The 21385-nt window shown below is 37.7% G+C and overlaps 1 protein-coding gene across 1 annotated transcript in view; it reads left to right on the top strand.

Moving 5' to 3' along the window:
• VWA8 (von Willebrand factor A domain containing 8) overlaps positions 1-21385 on the top strand; it is a 374773-nt gene that overhangs the window by 142165 nt on the left and 211223 nt on the right. Inside the window, exons 20-23 of the mRNA XM_047074862.1 lie at positions 91-168; positions 8339-8454; positions 16987-17093; positions 20395-20501. Of these exons, the coding sequence (XP_046930818.1) occupies positions 91-168; positions 8339-8454; positions 16987-17093; positions 20395-20501 (408 nt within the window). The remainder of the gene's footprint in view (positions 1-90; positions 169-8338; positions 8455-16986; positions 17094-20394; positions 20502-21385) is intronic.

Consider the following 21385-nt stretch of genomic DNA (forward strand, 5'->3'; position numbering starts at 1 on the left):
ATTGTTTGCTAACTAGCCATAATTTCTGGTTGATTGATCAGATATCCCAACTTATTCTTTCTTTCTTTTCTCAATTCTCTCATAAAATAGGTCCCAAATATACCTCAGGAAGCTTTGGACAGATTGTTATCATTTGCACACAAACTCAGAGAGACACAGGATCCCACGGTAAGTCTGGGCTTTTTCCCATAGGATTTTTCGTTGTTGACATGCTGCTGCTTTATGTTCTCAGAGTTTAATGCTTAAAAATCTATTTTTCAAGCTGGTATTTTTATCTCTTATGCTGTGCTTTGCCCTGTGCATATATTTCACTCTCTTGGTGGTTTGAACATTTGCTCCAGCCACTCGTGGCTGGTATCATACAAAAACCAGTAGCTCTAGAGGAGTGCTTGATGTTCTTAGGGGTTTCACTTCTGCTACCCTGGTCTCCTGTGCTGAGTGGTCTCACCTAGTCCTTTGGCTTCAAGTACGACCTCTTATGTTAACACCAACATATTTCTCTTCAGCTTCTAGCTTTTCTTTTCTCATTGATTCTCTGTTTCTAACTGTATTTCCGTCTTGGGATGGTATAGGGGCAGAAAACTTCCCCTTTCCTTCCTTCCTTCCTTCCTTCCTTCCTTCCTTCCTTCCTTCCTTCCTTCCTTCCTTCCAGGTTCTTTGGTCAGCCTAATGATTAAATGGACATGAGACAGATTAACAGGAGAAAACCCAATTTGATGTCATATGTACGGGAGCCCTATAAAAATATTAGACTTAAAGAAATGACCAAAGCAGGCAGCTTTTATACCTTTCAGACAAACAATAAATTTGTCAAGAATTGACAAGGCAAAAAGTTTGAGCTTGGGATGGTAAATTAGTGACAAAGTAACAAAGTTTGTTTATATTGCCATCTTAGCCCTTTGTTCCCTATTTCTGGCATTAAGGATGGGCTCTACCCTCCTGGGACAGAGAGGGTGCCTTTCAGGTGGGAGATTTATTTCCTGCTTTTGGGGGACAGAGGAGGGTCAGAGTGTCCTTCTCATACTGACTGTTTCTTAAGTAACTTTAATTCAAAATAATAAACATGTCAAAATGGCATATTTTGGGGTGGCATATTATGTTCCCCCACCCTTTTTAAAATTTCTTGCCTAACGTTTATTTCAGCATTCACAGTTGAAAACATTTTTGCACTGTTACAAAAACTCCCCCCTGTCAAAAGTCCAATACACTCGGTATAATTCATGCTCTATCTGGGGTGAAATGAAAAGGTTATTCGTTTTTAATCTGAAGTCTTCAAGCAATAGTTAATATTTTAAGTAGACCAAAGCAAGTTGTATATTTTCCCACAGAGGAATAAAAGGACTAATGAAAATGTTATTGGCTTTGGGCTGGAATTTTAATACCTAAGCCTGGTTATATTATGCCAATCAGAATCACGATTGGTGACTATACATGCATTTGAATAGCAAAAAATAGAGAACTAATTCTTTAATAAATGCAGCTTGGTAAGCAAAACCTTTTATTTATTTATTTATTTTTTTAAATTTTTTTTTTCAACGTTTATTTATTTTTTTGGGACAGAGAGAGACAGAGCATGAACAGGGGAGGGGCAGAGAGAGAGGGAGACACAGAATCAGAAACAGGCTCCAGGCTCCGAGCCATCAGCCCAGAGCCTGACGCGGGGCTCGAACTCACGGACCGCGAGATCGTGACCTGGCTGAAGTCGGACGCTTAACCGACTGCGCCACACAGGCGCCCCTAAACCTTTTAAAACACAGGGCACAGGGGGCACCTGGGTAGCTCAGCTGGTTAAGCATCCCACTCTTGATCTCAGCTCAGGTCTTGATCTCAGGGTCATGAGTTCAAGCCCCACACTGGACATGAAGCCTACTTAAAAAATACACAGGGCACATGGGGAATAAAAATATGGGACTTGATGCTTAAATCATTGGAAACCACTGTGTATGTTGGAAGGATCAAGGACTGTCACTAACTCTATGAATCTCGGTGTTCTCATCTGTAAAATGGGAAGTGCCATCTACTTCATAAGGATGTTGTAATGATTAAACATGAAAATGTATGTGAAGAATCCTTTTCTTGGTAGCTGCTTAATAAATGTTCATTTCTTTCACTGCTCAATGGGATACTCTGGGATTGCTGTAAATTCAACCTATCTTATACAACTGAACTGTCTTTCCCCTTTAAATCTATTCCTACTTCCTTTTTTAATCCCCTGACTTTGTTAATAATCTGTCTCCTTGCTTTCCCACTATCTCCACTTACCCTAAAAGAAAATCTCATCAATTTAGCATCATGATGTCTCATCCATTCTCTTACCTATTATCAGAATTGTCCTGGTATTTGGTTTCATAATCTTTCTCCTGGAATATCGTTATTTCCTTTTGACCGCCCTCATCACCAACAATTCATTCCTAATATGACCCTGTGTTACTTTCCTGTGCCTGTTTAACAAATTACCATAAATGGTTTGTAACACTGGAAATTTATTTTCTCAGTGTTCCGGATGCCAAAAGTTTGGAATGCATATTACTGAGTTGAAATCAAGGTATTAGCAACACTCCCTCAGGGGCTCAAGGGGAGAATCTGTCCCTTGCCTCTTCCAGTTCTGCTGGTGACCAGCATTCCTTGACTTGTGGCCTCGTTATCTTAACCTCTGCCTCCGTCTTCACATCACCTTCTCTTTTGTGTGTCTGTGTCAGATTTTTCTCAGCCTCCCTTTTACGAGGATACGGGTGATTGCATTTAGGGGCCACCCAAATAATCCAGGATAATCTCTTCATCTCAAAGTCTTTAATGTGGTCTACAAAGTCAGCGTTGCTATATAAAGTAAAATTCACAGGTTCCAGGGATTAGGATGTGGGTATCTTGGGGTATAGGGGGTGGGAGCATTTTCTAGCTGTCACAGGCCCCCTATTAATAACTCCTGGGACCTCATCTGCAACTCTGCTTCCTTATTTGTTCTTTTCAGCTATACCATTCTCTTGTTCCTTAAACCCACTAGTGTCTGCCTCAGGGCCCTTGCCACTCAGCATTTCCTCTGGCTAGATTGTTCTTCCCCAGATAACTGTAGCTTTGCCCCCTCCCCCTTTTGGATTTGCTCAGATGTCACCTCTTCAGAGAGGCCAACCTGAAGCACTCTATTTAGAATCACGCTTTCCGCCCTTTTCATTCCCAGCTCTCTTTGGGCTTTCAAGTTCCTCCTGAGGCTTAACCCTTTGACATAATATATGTTTCACTCACTTTTTTAAATTGTCTGTTTTCCCTGACTCAAATTTATGTTCCAGGATGACAGGGATTTTTGTTGTGGTCCCCGCTGTATCCCCAGCATCTGGAATTTGCCTACTGTGTAGTAGATGCTCAACAAATATCTATTAAATAAATGAATGAGTGACTCTTCCTTGTTATCTCTGGAGTGGCCTTTCCTGAACTGTTAAGGGCTGAATTCTCCGCTTACAGACCGAAGGACAACCCGCTAAAACATGCATGCCTGCCAAGTTCCATTTGGCTGTGTGCTGCCGTCCTCAGCCTCGCTCTCTAGAGCCTCTCTTGAAGCACCCTCAGGCCTCCCACACTCCTCTTCTTACTGGTTCCTGAGCCCAGCACATAACCAGATGCCTCCACGTCAGGTGATGCCCGAAATGTGCTTTCTCCCTGTCTGCTCTCCCACAGGTCCTTGTTCCGTCAGGTCTCTCTCAGCCCCTCAGGCAGAAGTAACTTCAGTCTGCAGTCTGTTTTCATGACACTTGACGTAGGATTCTCTTACAGACCTGTGGTGGCTCTATCTCTGTTTATTTTTATCTCCCCAACGACTGTTTGAACTCCTTGTTCATTCTTTTAGTTAAAAATTTTTTTATTACATTTATTTATTTTTGAGAGATAGAGCAAAGCGAGAGTGGGGGTGGGGGGACAGGCAGAGAGAGAGGGAGACACAGAATCTGAAGCAGGCTCCAGGCTCTGAGCTGTCAGCACAGAGCCCGACACGGGGCTCGAACCCACAAACTGTGAGATCATGACCTGAGCCGAAGTTGGACACTTTACCGACTGAGCCACCCAGGTGCCCCAGTGTTCATTCTTTTATTCCCGTTTCCCAGCCTGGTGCCTGGCACATAAGAGGCACTTAATAAATGTTTGATGAATGAATGAATGAATAAAATGACTAATCAACTAATTACTAATTTATTAACACATTGTCCCTTCAGTTTTCTCTCCCAGAGAATGTTACATTTTCATAAAAGAAATAATTCTTTAAGAGGAAAAAGAGAGAATTTATTTGAAAAAATTTCTGATCAGAACCTTCATATTTTTAAGCTGAATTACTGGTACTAATCATGCTAATACAAAAAACCCTTGAAGTGTGCTCTTAAACTCCATAACCATGGTAACTAAGAGAATGTGCTCATATCCTCACATTCTTTTTTGCAAGATGAAACTCACTTAGAAATGTAATGTTATAAACGTTAAACATGTTAGGAATTTTGTAATTAAAGTGCATTCTCAATTTCTAATTGATAATGTGAGAGAAGAAATAACCAGACCCTTTATTCAACACTTAAATGGCTCAACATAAAGCTTTGTTCTGATTTTTTTGACACTGGATGTTATCATAAAGCATTTCGGTATTATCAACTGAGAAAGCTTGTGTTTTTCAAATTCATTAGAAAGTCCTTACCGATCACTGGAATGAAATGTGAAGCCTGAATTCAATGTCATTCTTGGATGAGATTAGAATATTGTATACTAGGAAGTTACTGTACTGTTTATTGGGACTCTTGTCATGAGAATGCTCGGGTTGGAGTCATTAGTCATACATTTTCCATGATGAAAATAGGAATTTTTGTGGACCCAGGTGTTAAGAATGGGGATTGCTGAATCATATTAGGCTTCTGATACTTTAAATCATACTGGCTGAAATAACCTTATCCTTCCTTCTTCCTTCTTTCTCATATCCATCAGGTGCCAAGTTCTCTGAAATAGTTGTTGATTCCTTCTCTCTACTCCTTTTTGCCAGTGACCTTACTGTAGTACCTCATCATTTTATAGACAGATCATTGAAGGAGCTTTCTGTTTCCTGTCTCAGTTCCCCCTGTCCTTCACTTACTTTGCATGCTCCTGCCAGATTAATCTTTCTAAAATCATATTACCACTTTGTGCACAAAAGAAGTCCTATTGCCTTTCGGGGTAAAGCCAAACTCCTCCAGGGGTGAGTCCCAGGTCTTTGTTACTTAGGAGCAAGTTCTCCAGCAAGACCCTGTGATAGAGCTGGGCTGGTTTCCTCACAGTCTGCACGATTTCTGTTTCTTTTGCTTTCATGCCTTTGTTCATAGCCTTTCTCCTGCCCACTTGAACAATTTAATTTTAAGCCCCTATAGCAGTTGTCAAGTGCTTCACTTGCTTTGGCATTAAATTATATGCTATTTTGAATTGCAATTCCTACTTTCTTATATTTAAATATTGCCTCCATGTCTAGAATGCAAATTTGTTGAAAACAAGGATGAACCAAATGTTTGCTTACAAATGAGTTCTTTGAGACATCGAATGTGTTTTTTAATAGAAAAAAGGGTACATTGTAAATGGTGATCTTGCTCCCAACCTAGTCCCCAGAGGACTCTTTAACCCATGTTGTAGCTGAAATACAACTCTAGTATTAGCATAACAGCATCTCATGGAGCCGTGAAATACCCAAGGGAGAGAAATCACTTCCTTTTGTTCTTCCTTGGAACATGCAGAAATCACCTCAAGTGAAATGTTGAAACAAGCAAATAAACTGTGTCTCTGGTATTGTGGCATCCTACCACCATCCATCCTGAACCCTCTGTTCACTTCTTGGAGTCCTCTTCTGTGTTCCCCTAGGGGCTCACATGTGCCCTCATTTCACCCTGGCCTGTTCTTTAAAAGTTCTTCTCTCTTCTGGTTTTCAGTGAAAACTGCTGTTTCCTAATGCTGCTGATCTAAATCCAATAATAATCTGATACATTAAATTCATACTAAAGTGTAGGTCACATCACCTTCCTGTTAGATTTTCTTCATTTTGAAGAGGCTGACTTTTAATAATAATTGGTGACATTTGTTGAGCATCCATGTGACTGACCTCTGCTAAGAGAACAATTTTCTCTTTTGTCCTTTTTCTTTCTTTTTTGTTCTTTCAAGTTTTTATTTTAATTCCAGTTAGTTAACATACAGTGTAATATTAGTTTCAGGAGTAGAATTTAGTGATTCATCACTTACATATAACATCCAGTGCCCATCAAAACCAGTGCCCTCTGTAATACTTACCTATTACTCATTTTTAACCCATCCTCCTGCCCATCTCCCAGCAACCCTCAGTTTGTTCTCTATAGTTAAAAATCTATTTTATGATTTGCCTGTCTTTTTCCCCCATGTTCATCTGTTTTGTTTCTTAAATTCCACAAATGAGTAAAATCCTATGGTATTTGTCTTTCTCTGACTGACTTATTTTGCTTAACATTATACTTTCTAGCTCCATCCACAGCATTGCAAATGGCAAGATTTCATTCTTTTTTTTATGGCTGAGTAATATTCCATTGAATATAAACACCACCTCTTCTTTATCTATTCATCAGTCAGTCGACATTTGCATTCTCTCCATACTTTGGCTAATGTTCATAATGCTGCTACAGACATTGGGGTTCATGTATCCCTTCAAATCAGTATTTTTTTTTATCCTTTGCATAGATATCTGGTAATTCAATTGCTGGATCATAGAGTAGTTCTATTTTTAACTTTTTGAGGAACCTCCATACTGTTTTCCAGAGTGGCTGCACCAGTTTGCATTCCCACCAACAGTGTAACAAGGTTCCCCTTTCTCCACATCCTCCCCAAGAGTTGTTTTCCTATGTTGTTAATTTTAGCCACTCTGACCAGTGTGAGGTGGTATCTCATTGTCTGTTAGCCATCTGGATGTCTTCTTTGGAAAAATGTCTGTTCATGTCTTCTGCCCATTTTTTAATTGAATTGTTTTTTGGGGTGTTGAGCTTGATAAGCTCTTTATAGATTTTGGATATTAAACCCCTCTTAACAATCTTAAAGGTAAAGGCATTATTATCGCCAACTTAAAGATAAGGAAACCGAGACTTTAAGGTGTTAACTAACCCACCAAGCTAATACATGGGAGGGAGCCTGATTTGTCTGATTCCAAAGCTTAAGAACTTTATATTATGCTGCCCACTAAGATAATTTCAAAATCAACAACAAATATTATTGGTACTCACATGTCTTGATTTCTATACTAGCAGCTCTATTAATTTTAAAAGTGAAATTATTCTGACAGTGTAGGGAAAGGATTTCAAACTGCAAGCTGCCACCCAAGTGATAACACTGGTTGACAGCTCTGTGATCAGCAACCTGAACTGTCCACATTTCCTTTTCTCCCTTTTAGAAACCATCGATTTACTTAAAGCTCTAAGCATTTTCAGGATATCTTAACAGTGCAGCTTTGTGTAGGCAGGGGGGGAGAAAAAAAGAACAAATAATTCATGGCACAGAAAAGCTATTTGTAAGTCAGGTGTGAACTGTATTATGTAACATCTTTCCTTCCTCCAACCTCTTCCCCCCCAAACCCCAAAACGTGTGTATACAGCACTTAGCTCAATGAAAACACTTCTGTCGAATTTAACTTATAAACACTTTTTATAGATTTTTTTTTAAAAAACCTATCTTTAGCGATTTTTTTTTAATTTTTTTTTAACATTTATTTATTTTTGAGACAGAGAGAGAGCATGAACAGGGGAGGGTCAGAGAAAGAGGGAGACACAGAATCTGAAACAGGCTCCAGGCTCTGAGCTGTCAGCACAGAGCCCAATGTGGGGCTCAAACCCATGGACCGCGAGATCATGACCTGAGCCGAAGTCGGACGCTTAACCGACTGAGCCACCCAGGCGCCCCTCTTTAAGGATTTTTAAATTTTTTTTTTCAACGTTTATTTATTTTTGGGACAGAGAGAGACAGAGCATGAACGGGGGAGGGGCAGAGAGAGAGGGAGACACAGAATCGGAAACAGGCTCCAGGCTCTGAGCCATCAGCCCAGAGCCTGACGCGGGGCTCGAACTCACGGACCGCGAGATCATGACCTGAGCCGAAGTCGGACGCTTAACCGACTGAGCCACCCAGGCGCCCCTCTTTAAGGATTTTTAAAGTGTAAATCGGCTTTTGTTTATTTTTATTTGTAATTCATTAACAGTACATATTTGTTTTAAGTCTGGCCTTGTCCATCAGGAATCATGTCCTTGTCCAATCAGGAATAATGAGCTGATACTCATCTAAAGGGACTTTCAGCAGGTAGAAACAAGACTGTCATCAGGCTGTCCTTGTCTTTTGATAGGCCCAGTCATTGGCAGCATCACTATCTACCAGACAGCTGTTGCGGATTTCTCGTCGGCTGTCACAGTACCCTCATGAAAATCTTCACAGTGCAGTTACTAAAGCCTGCCTTTCCAGGTAACCATATTCCCCTTTCTCACTGAATTCAAGCTCCTGGGTCTTTGCTAAAACGATAACGTAAGTTTAATTGGTAGTCAGTTCTCACAGGTCTGGAGAATGTATTGTCTGAATATGTAGCTATTTCAACCTTGTGTTCAGTTTTTAGAACATATTTTATCGTACACATAACAGCAATTTTAAGAGATAGTTTACAGATAAGAAAACTAAGTCACTTGCTCTAGTCAGAGTAGTGAAGAAGTAAAGGTGGATTTGGGATTCAAATGCTGTGTGTCTTCTGAGCTAGTGTTCTTAAGCACTACACTGAGCATCTCCCAAATTAGCTTTGGAACCTTCCATGCTTGATACACTGTTCTGTTGCCTAAATTTAACAAAACTAATGTCTTTTCAGTCTATACTAATAATACTTTTATACCTGTTTGGAAATTATTATAAAATATTGGCTTAAAGAATTTTCTTACAAAATCACACTTGCATGAAATCATTTAAAAAAAATTTTTTTAACAGGCACCTGGGTGGCTCAGTCAGTTAAACATTCGACTTTGGCTCAGGTCATGATCTCACAGTTTGTGGGTTCGAGCCCTGCATTGGGCTCTGTGCTGACAGCTCAGAGCCTGGAGCTGCTTTGGATTCTGTCCCTTTTTCTCTCTGCCCCCCCCCCAAAATAAATAATAAACATTTAAAAATTTTTAACATTTTATTTATTTTCAAGAAATAGAGAGGGACAGAATGTGAGTGGGGGAGGGTCAGAGAGAGATGGAGACACAGAATCCAAAGCAGGCTCCAGGCTTCGAGCTGTCAGCACAGAGCCCTACACAGGGCTCAAAACCACGATCTGTAAGATCATGACCTGAGCCGAAGTTGGGCACTTGAACCAACTGAGCCAACCAGGCACCCCTATTTTAAAATAATAATAAAAAAAAGGATTAATAACAATACCCAATAAGCCCAGAGTTTTCTTTTAGGCTCTTTTCATATAATCTGGCAATTATTTTTATGGTGGTTCTGACTATTGTCCATTCATTCCTTGATATATAAAAGGAATTAAAAGAATCTATTTTCAGCTTACGAGAATTTATAATTGCCTTCTATCAATCTTCAGTTTGGTGGACAATTTTTCTTACAGTTTAAGTAAACTTACTGCATTGCAACTTAAATTTGTTCTCTCTATGCTATATCCAGCTAAAATAAAGCTCATTTCCAGTGTCTTTAATTTTTTGAAAAACTGGTAATCCAAAGCATTTTACAGACCATTCCAAAGAACAGACAAACAGCAATTCACTTTTAAATCTAGTATGATTTTGGTAACTGAACCAGACAAGAATAATGTATGAAAGGAAAATTACAAGTCACAATCATGGAATAGGTGCAAAAGTTTTAAAAGAAATGCTAACAAACGAATTCTAACTAATTACATATATACATATATATATGTATGTGTATACACATGTATATAAAATCATGAGCAATTTTGAATTATCTCAAGAATGTGAAGGAAGTTTAATATTCTGTTTTTTAGTTCATTATATTAACAAATTAGAAAAAATATTATTTTAATAAATGAATAAAAAGGATTTGATGAAACCTAACAACCGAACCTAAAAACAAACCAAAGCAAAAACACCAAATTCTTAGTAAACCAGGAATATTCTTAGTAAACCATGAAGAGAAGGAAAATTCTTCAATCTGATAAAAGGTATATACCCCAAATTTAGAACAAACATATTTATGATGATATACACATATTTCCTTTAGAATTAGGAACAGAACAAGAATGTCACCTAACTGTCCTTTCAGTCAGAGCATTTGCCCAAAATTATCTAATTGGCTACATAAAAAATTCAAAAGGAGCACCTGGGTGGCTCAGTTTGTTAAGCATTCGACTCTTAGTTTCAGCTCAGGTCATGATCTCATAGTTCATGGGTTCAAGACCCATGTCAGGCTCCACACTGGCAGTTTGGAGCCTGCTTGGGATTCTCTCTCTCTCTCTCTCTCTCTCTCTCTCTCTCTCTCTCTCTGTACTTCCCCCTCTCAATCTCTCTCTCTCTCTTTCAAAATAAAAAAAATCAAGAGAAACTATATATAAATCATTAGAACAAATAGAGATTAGTGAGATGACTTATAAATCCATATCAGCGACTTTTCTATATTCTACTAACAATCAACTGAGGAAGTCTTTTTTTTTAAATAATCCTATTCAAAATAATAGTAGAAATCTTTGAGCACCTAAGAACAAATCTAATGATATGTAATGCTTTTATGGAGGAAAGCATAAATCTTTATTGAAAGCCATAAAGACTTAAATAAAAGGGAAGCTATATCATATTCATGGAAAGGAAGATTCAGAATTATAAAGCTATTATACTCCAAACTTATATATAGTTATTATTTGGTCAAATTCCACCAAGGTTATACAGAATTTGACAAGCTGATCTCAAAATTATCATGGAAATAATAACAAAGGAAGTTTTGGGGAAGATTAAGGAGTTGTACTTTATCAGATATATCAAGATCCATTATGAAGCTATATTCATTATTACAGGATGGGATTGGTACAAGGAAAGACAAATGGACTATTAGAATAGACCATGGAGCCCAGAAGCAGACCCATATATTTGTGGAAAGTTAGTATATATTAGAAGTAGCATTATAAATCAGTGTGGGAATGGACATACTTACCAATAAATGGTTAAAAATTAAAAATACCCATTTTATCCCTTACAAAAAAGTAAAATATGTATATATGATATAAACCCTATAAGCCAGTCTACAAGTTATGAGCCACAAACTAAGAGATGTTTGATAAAATTTATAATCACAAAAGGATTGGTATTCAGGGGCTATAAAGTATCCAAATTAATGAGATGAAAGAATCAACCGTAAATGGGCAAAGGATGAATAGACATGCACAGAAGTTAATTCAGATGACCAATAAATATTTGAAAAGATGTTCAACTTTATTATTAATTGGGAAAATGAGATTTTAAAACAATAATCAGCTATCATTTCATACTTTTATAATTTTTACCTGTAAAAATTAACATTTTTTGTCAATAGAAGAAAATGGAATTCTATTAAAGCTGTTGGGATGGAAGTCTCCTCACTTTAGAGTTACCTCACATTATCTTTATACTTAAGTATATTAATACTCTATGATTTGGCAATTCTTTTTCTTGATATCACCTCAGAGAAAGACTTAAATGAATGTATAAGGAGGCATATGTAAGAATGTTCACTGCATCATTGTTTGTAACAGTGAAAAATTGGAAACAACCCATCTATCCATCAGTAGGGAATGAATATATAAATTGACATATTCACATAATGAGATAGTACACATTAGTTAAAATGAAGTAGATCTGTCTGTAATATCAAGCAGAAAATGGGCAGTTTGCAAGAGGAAATTTGGGATATGTTGCCATGTATAAAAATGCTAAATGTGACAAAAATGTAATATAGTTTTATTCATACTAATATAGCAAAATAAAAATGTGGACAGGAGAGATACATAACACTTTCAGCGTGAGAATTACCTCCAGAGATGAAAAGAGATTAATAGACTATTTAATATCCTCTGTAACTTTCTATATGCTTGTAATATTTCATAGTTAAAAAAATTCAAAAACTTAAAATTACTTACTTTTAACACTCATAAATATTTTACTGAATTAAATAGTCAACTAATTTTTCCAGTGTTACCACCTGACCACAATAAAACTCTCTTTGTCACCACCCTATGACACTTTGCAAAAAAGTAAAACAGCTGTCTTGTTTATTCATTATCTGTTGACTTTAGCAAGGCTACCAAACTCAAAAGCCTTTTTTTACTAACCTTCTATTCAAGATAGCACAATTGCAGGAAGGAAAAAAAAATTATGGGCACATAAAGTTTTTTCCTTTTTTTAGTGACCTCATTCCATATTGAAGCACTGAAAAGAAATTGAGTTTCGCAAAAAAAATTTTTTTTTTAAATATTTTTATTTATTTTTGAGACAGAGAGATAGAGCATGAGCAGGGAAGGGGCAGAGAAAGAGGGAGACACAGAATCTGAAGCAGTCTCCAGGCTCTGAGCTGTCAGCACAGAGCTAGATACAGGGCTTGAACTCACAGACCGTGAGATCATGACCTGAGCTGAAGTCGGACGCTCAACCAACTGAGCCACCCAGGCACCCCCCCAAAAAATTTTTAAAAGTTGACATAATGTGGGGCACCTGGGTGGCTCAGTCAGTTAAGCATCTGACTTTAGCTCAGGTCACGATCTCATAGTTCATGAGTTCGAGCCCCATGTCAGGCTCTGTGCTGACAGCTCAGAGCCTGGAGCCTGCTTCAGATTCTGTCTCCCGCTCTCTCTGCCCCTCCCCCACTCAGGCTATGTCTCTGTCTCTCAAAAATAAAATAAATAAACATTTTTTTTTTAAAGTTGACATAATTTATATTAATGAAATCTATTATTTAGCAGACACAATCCAAAGAAATTCTCTAGTTTAAATTTGTTAAACATTAAATTTATTAAGTATTAACTTGGCTTTTAAAATTCTTGTTAATTTTGGGGTGCCTGGGTGGCTCAGTTGGTTGAGTGACCAACTTCAGCTCAGGTCATGATCTCACAGCTTGTGAGTTCGAGCCCCGCGTCAGGCTCTGTGCTGACAGCTCAGAGCCTGGAGCCTGTTTCAGATTCTGTGTCTCCATCTCTCTCAGCTCCTTACTCACTCACGCTCTGTCTATCTCTCTCTCTCAAAAATAAACATTAAAAAAAATCCTGTTAATTGAATTTTTAAAATACTTTTCATTTATTTGGGGGTGCCTGGGTGGCCCAGTCAGTTAAGTGTCTGACTGTTGATTTTGGCTCAGGTTGTGAGATTGAGCCCCATGTTGGGCTCCTCACAAGCATGGAGCCTGCTTGGAATTTTCTTTCTCTCCCTCTCTCTCTGCCCCTCCCATGCTTGCATTCTCTCTGTTTCTCAAAATAAATAAACTTAAAAAAAATTTTTTTTTATTTACTTGTGTGTGGCAGTTGAGTTCAGACTGGAACATTTCTTCATCTGAGGGAATGGTTCGCTAAGTGCCTTATCCTCATATCCTATAATATGTACACCAAGTCTTGGAGCTAGATGTATATTTAATTTTCTGGATAGTTGAAAACCTAAGAAGCCAAAGGAAAGAAACTTTAGAAGATTAGGAAGTTATTAGGTATTTTACATTTTAAAAGTTCTTTTATTGTGGAAGAGTTAATTAGAAGTTCCTATAACAAGGGTTCTACTCCATGCAAGTATTTTGTATTCCATTACATTATCTGCTTATAGAAAATCTTGGGGTAATGATCCTTTAGCATAGAAACTTTAGGCAGAGCTATAAGAATTAGAAATGAAGATTAACAGTCTCTGACATGGAGGTAATGAGGAAATTTTCCCAGTCACCAAAAACTCAGTTTACAGGCAATATTTTTCAAGAATTCCCTGTAACATAAAATGAATGACATCTATATAAAATTTCCACTCTTTTTACATTATTAACCAATTAATTTTTAAAAAATCATTAAGCCTGATAGAACTAATCATACACAGTGTTAAATGATTATAAGGATTATCGCTGATGTGTATTTTTTGTTGTTCTGAAAAATTATTTTTCTTTCTGGAGAGACTAGCGATTTATTTCTGGCTTTACAATTGCTGTTCAGTGTTTTAAGGGTATAATTTCAAAAATCTAGATATTCTTTATGGTTTCTGTTATTCAACTTACTCTTATAAGCCTAGCAGATATGAATTATTTTTATAGGCCTTTGAAAAATGTTTGGTTCCATTTATCTTCCAAATATCTTGGCTAAATTAACTGTCTTCAAATATTTGAAATTTGTCGATAAATTTTATGTATGCTATTTCCTTTTAAGTACTTCAGATAGCTTAATTGACAAACAAAACCTTTCCAGAAAAGTAAATAACTCACAAAGATAATGAACTAACTTTATAAATAGAATGAGCCATAAGTTACTTTAAATATTCAAGTGCTGTTTATAAACTTAAGATTAAAATCACAGGTATCAATTAGTTAATTACACACTCTAAATAGAAATCACAGTCTACCTGATAGCCCCTGACCCCCACAGTCTTTTTCTCCCACTCTTACTACTAATAGTAATACCTCTCTTTCCTGCCCTGGTAATTTGGGAACATCCCTGTCCTTACTCTAGCTTCTCATACTACCATCCTGAGAAACCCTATCTTACTCCTTAATCCAAAGATTGTATCTCACTTTCAGTTAGCCTAGGGAAACTACCTCTGTTTTTGTTTCCTAGAATGTGGTTGAATATTTCTTTAGTTTTTTGTTCAACCAAGACCGTAGAGACTGGAGACTTTCCAATTCTATTTTTACTGATAGTAAATGAAGCTAATGACAATAATGATTTTAAAAAGGCATTATGGTGCTCCTAATAGTGATAAATACCCTTGAAAACTTTACAGCAGGGTATGTGTTTGTTTTTGTTATAGGGAAGTAGGACAGAAAGAGTGATGTTTCATTCATTCACTCACTTATTCTGTGAAAGCCCACAGAAGGAGAGGAAACAGCAAGTAGAAAATATCAGTGAGCAATAGGAAAAGAAGCCGTTAACTAGAAAAAAATTGAAACCTAGAAAAAATTAAGGTTGACCTAATACAACCTGACACACTTTATTTTCTTCATTTGTGGGATGAGCCAGTATCTTTTTTTTTTACATTTATTTATTTATTTTGAGAGAGACAGAGACCGCACAAGAGGGAGAGGGGCAGGGAAAGAGGGGGAGAGAGAATCCCAAGCAGGTCCATGCTGTCAGCACAGAGCCTGGTACAGGGCTTGAACTCAAACCGTGAGTTCATGAAAGCCGAAACCAAGAGTCTGACACTTAACGACTGAGCCATCCAGGCGCCCTGAGCCAGTGTCTTTTAAAATGTAGGTTCTAGAAGTGGGATATTTTCAACTTCCATACTACCTCTGATTATTTGGTAGTTGTATCTGGGTGTGAGGTTGAAAACAGTTCGGAAACATGTTCAAGCTCAGTAGAAAAGAGTATCACATTGGCAAGCAATGCCTGCCACTGCTATTGGAAGGGAGACATGCATACCTTTTGCAGTTCTCTACAGGCTTTGGAGGGCAATCTAGAAATGTTTCAGTACAGGGGCAAAGGAGAATGTGTCGACGGCAGACTGTATAGATGAAAGGGGTTTTGGGGGATAGTGATGGAGTCTCAGCTTGCAAGTGGTTATTGTCAATCACGATGGTCTGACAGGAAGTAATGGAGATGGAGCTGCAGGGCCTAATGTTACCAGGCCAGACTCCAGTTTGTGGTGTAGAGGAGAGAGGAAAGGGGGGCATGGTGCCAAGATAAGGGCTCAGGAAACAAGATAAAAGCTCAGTTATTGGGTCTGAGAGAGAAGGTGAGGCCTTGGTTTTGGACACAGTCTAAGAACGGTGATGAAAGGTCAGAGGTGAGCAACAGTAAGTCCTACTTGATGCTGAACCAATGAGCTACTGACCTAGAGTTATAGAAATCCCCCTATCATAGCCTGGAACCAAAATGATGCAGTAGGTGGGAGATAGTGTCAGATATGTGGATTATATCACAGGGTCAGGAAATCTATCAGTTCTTCACACGCTCATTCATTTGCCTTCTCACTCACACCAACATCTCTTTTATTTGAGCGCACACTCAAGGCTGTGGGAACCACCACCAAGGATTTAGAGCTATGGAAAGCCTAAATTAGAAGTGTTATGTTCTTAGTATGTTTATTTGGAATATCGTGGCACACAGTGGTTAGCTTATAGTAGGATAACACAGGTAATGGGTTAAAAATGATTTCTGTGGGCTCACTTGGGATCATAAGTTCCAGATATAACTTTATTTGTGTGGCTGGGAAACTCCATTTTCATCATCCAAGCTCATGATGTTCGTACAATCTACCTGTAGATGAAGAGTGCCTCTGTCACTCACCAGATTATTATTTTGACAACATTCATATAGAATAGACAAGCAGGTGTATTTTTTTTAAATGGAAGGAAAGACCAAGTTGGATAACCCTAAATTGAGTAATTTGTGTTAGAAAGTAAACATCATTAATCCGCCTCCACTAATTTGAATTTCTGATTGCCAGGTTGGAGCAGGTTAAAGCATTATTTTATCTAGTTAAGAAAATTTGATAATCCAGTTAAACAGTTAAACAAGATTTATGAGGCACACTAAATCCATTTTAAGAAGTAAATTATTTTAAGTCTTGTCCTATAAAATACTGTATATAAATGAATACTGCTAATTACACATAAATTTTACTTATTAAAGGAGTTCAACAAACATACTTCATCTTCACAGGTGCTTGAAATTTATATTCCAAAATTTTTCATGGGTTTCACAGAGCAAGACTGACACTCCATAAATGGTTATATTGAGATAGAGAGGGAGGAGAGAAAGAGTTTGCGTGGGTACGTGCCAAAAGATATTTAGGAATCACAGAAACCTTTGACTTTACATTATATCCTTCCCCACCCCCTCCCCCCATCCACCAGGTTCTTACCAAGCCTTGCAAGGTCAGCATTAGAAAAAAACCTGGCAGATGCTGCAATAGAAATAAGTGCTGATAATAATCAGGAACCAGAATTGGAGGATTATAAGTGTAAGTATTAGATTTGTTTCTTAAGTGAAATAGTAATTATCAGATATTTGTATTATTGTTTTAATTTCAATAAAAAATGGTTTTGTTTTCCATCTACTTTGTTTTATGCATTGGGTTGAAGAAATGAATCTTTCCTTTAAAAAAAAAAATTAAAACCCACATACAACTTAGATCTTAGAATATTTCCTTTGTTTCAATGCATACCAGATACTGGTCCTTCCGTCACAATTGAGACAAACCTGTTCAAGGCCCTGAGAATCCCTGCCATAAATAAACTTACGTGATTTTGTTTTACCTTTTTTTCCAAATGTATTTCACCGTAGAATCTAGAATTCTGTTTCCTTTGCACAACATTTACATTTTGAGGACCAGTGGTGCCCTGCAGGATATGTTTGGGAAACTGTTCTAGTTTGATGTAGACTAAAATAATATTCAGAGTACCATTTCATGCCTTCTTATCTTTCCATTTCCACCCTTATTGTCTTTTGTGATTCTCTTCTTCTGGATAACCATTTAAGTATAATTTTAGGGAGGTTTACCCCTTTCTATAAATGTTCCCTGTTCTTCAAATAAAACACAACAAAAGGTTCTCTATGTTTTGAGGTAATTACCTGTTGTATGAAAAATCTGTGTGACCACTGTCTAATGAGGGCTTATTGTGACTCTCTTTGTAATAGATGCTTTTAATAGTTGGGGCTACACCGAGACAGGAATTTGGTGTTGAAGAAATGAGATGACTTTTTTAGAGTAAAATTATAAACTCCACATACCAATGGATCTGGGCACAGATAGGCCCAGCCACCTCAAGGAGATGGAATAACTCTGGGGCCTGGAGACTCATATGTTACTTGACTAAACCTTTTAACATATAAAAAGAAAGCCCGTGTCGTTCTGACTGTAGATTCTTGTTCAGTCTTGGTACCAGGTCAGTGTCAGCCGTTCCCATCTGTGCCTTGCGTAGGGGATAAGAAACCTAAAAGACTTTTGACTCATATGGTTCCATTTATCTTTGATGTCATCTCTCTTGAGGAGAATTCATTTAATGTACTCTCCTTGTTCAAAGGACAAGGTTCACCGAATAACCTTCTGACGAGGATTTGGCTTTCCGTGTAGGTCTCCCCCTCTGAATAATATGCTGCAATGGCAACGAGTGTACCCTGTGGTCCATAGGAAAGTTGCAGTTTTCATTGTGTTGTAGTATTTTCAATTCTTATTTTCTATATCAGAATTTATGTATAGATCAGAATATGTGTGTTTAATAATATTCTCCTGGGAGTTAGGTTTGTTGGCAGTTGACATGACAAAATCAGGTTTTGAGTCTACGAGACTGAGGACCTTGACAAATGGACCCAAATAATGCCATCCTATGAGATTTCTTAGCAGACACAGCTAGCCACCTTTCTCCTAGGAAGTATAAGTATGACCATTCTCTGAGCGCATTTCCCTTTTCAAGCTTCAAATTTTAACAACCAACTTGAGTTGGGTGAATTACATTGTTCTAAAGCCCAAAACCAAACTGAACAGATGTGTTCCATTAACTAAACCATAGATAGTATCAGATGCTACTTGATTCTGAAATTGTATTTGTCATCTCAACATAAAAGTATACAGTTAAGTCACTGCCACAATTCTGGTCTTTCTCTGTACGGTTTTATATTGGGTCTGTTTCAGAGACCTGATGGTAGTAAATAAACAATAGATTCTCAGCATGACAGCTCATTGTTCTTCTCTATAGAACTTGTAAATAAAAGGGAAATGTCAAGGATCTATTGGAGAGAGAGGTCTACTTTGCTTTGGCAAACGTGTGGCACTCAGCACTTGATTAAACAGGGTGACAGTTTCATTATTTTTAGCTCAAAATAGTTCACAGCACTGCAAAACACAAATGTTGCTTTCCCTCCACCCCCCTCCCTGGTCTTTCAAAATGCTTTAGCACAAAAGAGCAGTTTTCTTATTTGAAGTGGGGCGGGGTCAGGGAGAAGACAGGTCAGTTGTTTAGGCATTGTAATTATCTGTCCCCTTGCTCCAGTATTTCCACAGGATGGAATATTATTTGGAGTCAAAGGAGTAAACGTACCCCACTCGGCAGAAAGAACATTATACTTAGTTCTATTTTTAGCTCTACCCATGTTAGCTGGGTGGCTTTAAGCAAATTACTTAATATATGTCCTTAGCTTCCTCATAATTCTTGTGTCATTGTTAAGAGAATTACATGAAATTATATGAGAAAGCATTGAAGCTTCTAGTTTGAGATCTGGACTGTAGAAGGTCCTCAATAAATTATGGCTTCTGTTGTGATCATCGATGTTACTTTAACAACTACCACTATTAATGTTATGATTGGTAACCTTGGAATATGTTAGGCAGTGAACATGTATATCTCTTTACTATAGAAATACATATGAGATGTGTTCCGTGACTTCAAATTTATTATTTAGTTTTAAGGAGCTCATATTCTATTCCAGACCAACTATATAAAGAAAATAGAAGACAATAAAATAGTAATTATCACGGAATAACAGTGTGACACATGGGGTTCTTTCTTGAAAATACAGATCTCCTGGACCATCCCGGAAAATAGTAATTTGAGAGGTCTTGGGTGGGGAGGTTGGTTAATCAATATATTTTTTTTTTTTAATTTTTTTTTTCAACGTTTATTTATTTTTGGGACAGAGAGAGACAGAGCATGAACGGGGGAGGGGCAGAGAGAGAGGGAGACACAGAACCGGAAGCAGGCTCCAGGCTCTGAGCCATTAGCCCAGAGCCTGACGCGGGGCTCGAACTCCCGGACCGCGAGATCGTGACCTGGCTGAAGTCGGACGCTTAACCGACTGCGCCACCCAGGCGCCCCTGTTAATCAATATTTTTTACTAAAACTCTAGGCAATTCTCATTTGGAGTTTTTTCAAAGGGTAGGTTCCCAAATATTCAAAGTACTTCAGAGCTTTTGAACGTGTATTCAGCCTTGTTTATGTGATAGTCTCTGATAAAAGAAGCTTATGAAGGCGGCTTGACTGAGTTCTGGTGGGGGGAGCAGTTCTTCTGTAATTGTGTCTATATGCTGTTTGCTACATACTTTATTTTAAATAAGTTTTATTATATTTTGCAACATTTTAAACATTTTATGTAGAGCTTTGGTGTTTTATTACCACCTTCAAGCTTACTTCATTTAGATGTTAATTTAGAAGTCCTTAATGAGCCCACAAGATGTTAAAGATGCTGTATTGCATTATGTCACATTGGACTTGGTTTCTCTGAGGACAGTGCTACGAGTAATCCTCTATCCTGTGGGAAATGTTTAGGTGAAGTAGCTTCTGGATCTCTGAGGATTGGAGCTGTTACTGCACCGATCTATAATGCCCGGGAGAGAATGAAAGTGCCTGATGTTCTGTTCTATGACAACATTCAGGTAAGATCACTGCTTTGCGTTTATGGATAACACCTCTTACATTGTGGTAATCAACTCCACAGTGAAGCTGATATTTAATTAGTTTTATAATTTGCCAAGTTCAATTCACATGATGCAAAATGAGATGTTGAAACTTTTTTTTTTTAATTTTAATGTTTATTTATTTTTAAGAGAGAGAGAGAGAGAGAGACAGAGCATTAGTGGGGTAGGGACAGAGAGAGAGAGGGAGACACAAAATCCAAAGCAGGCTCCAGGCTCCGAGCTGTTAGCACAGAGCCCAACGCAGGGCTCGAACCCACAAGCCATGAGATGACCTGAGCTGAAGTCGGATGCCCAACTGACTGAGCTACCCAAGTGCCCCGGAACATCTTTTACTAAGGCATTGTAAACTTTTCAATTCATTCCAAAGACACTTGAAAATTGGAAGAGTTGCTGCTGTGACGAGAATCATATGTTTTCTATGTGCACATGCACTATACTCCAAGTAAATAAAATGAATGTATCATGAAATTAAGAACAAAAGGAACTAATACTCATCCTCTCCTTTGCTTTCCTGTCAGTTAAATTATCTCAACAGTTCAAAGAGGATGTGTCCTATGTATTCTTTTTCTCATATTCCTTTCCTTTCCCTGAAAAGTCCTAATACTTTCCTATTCTTTTCCTTTTTTTTTTTAAGGGAGAAAGGTAGATAATTTCTCACTTGTAAACAAATCAATAATTACAGACCTTCCACTAAGCCCCCCAAATAAGTGTATACCCAGAAAGCTTTAGTGTAGACATTCACTTTAATAAGAATGTTTTCCAGAGAAAATTACCCATACTATAAAAGGAGATTTTCCTTTTCCAGATTTTATGTCAAGTGGTTATATATTTAAATTTTTCTC

Source organism: Lynx rufus, unplaced genomic scaffold (genome assembly GCF_022079265.1).
Source record: "Lynx rufus isolate CCGP_SWC_20201006 ecotype Redwood Valley unplaced genomic scaffold, mLynRuf1.p SCAF_1, whole genome shotgun sequence".
Lineage (NCBI taxonomy): Eukaryota > Metazoa > Chordata > Mammalia > Carnivora > Felidae > Lynx > Lynx rufus.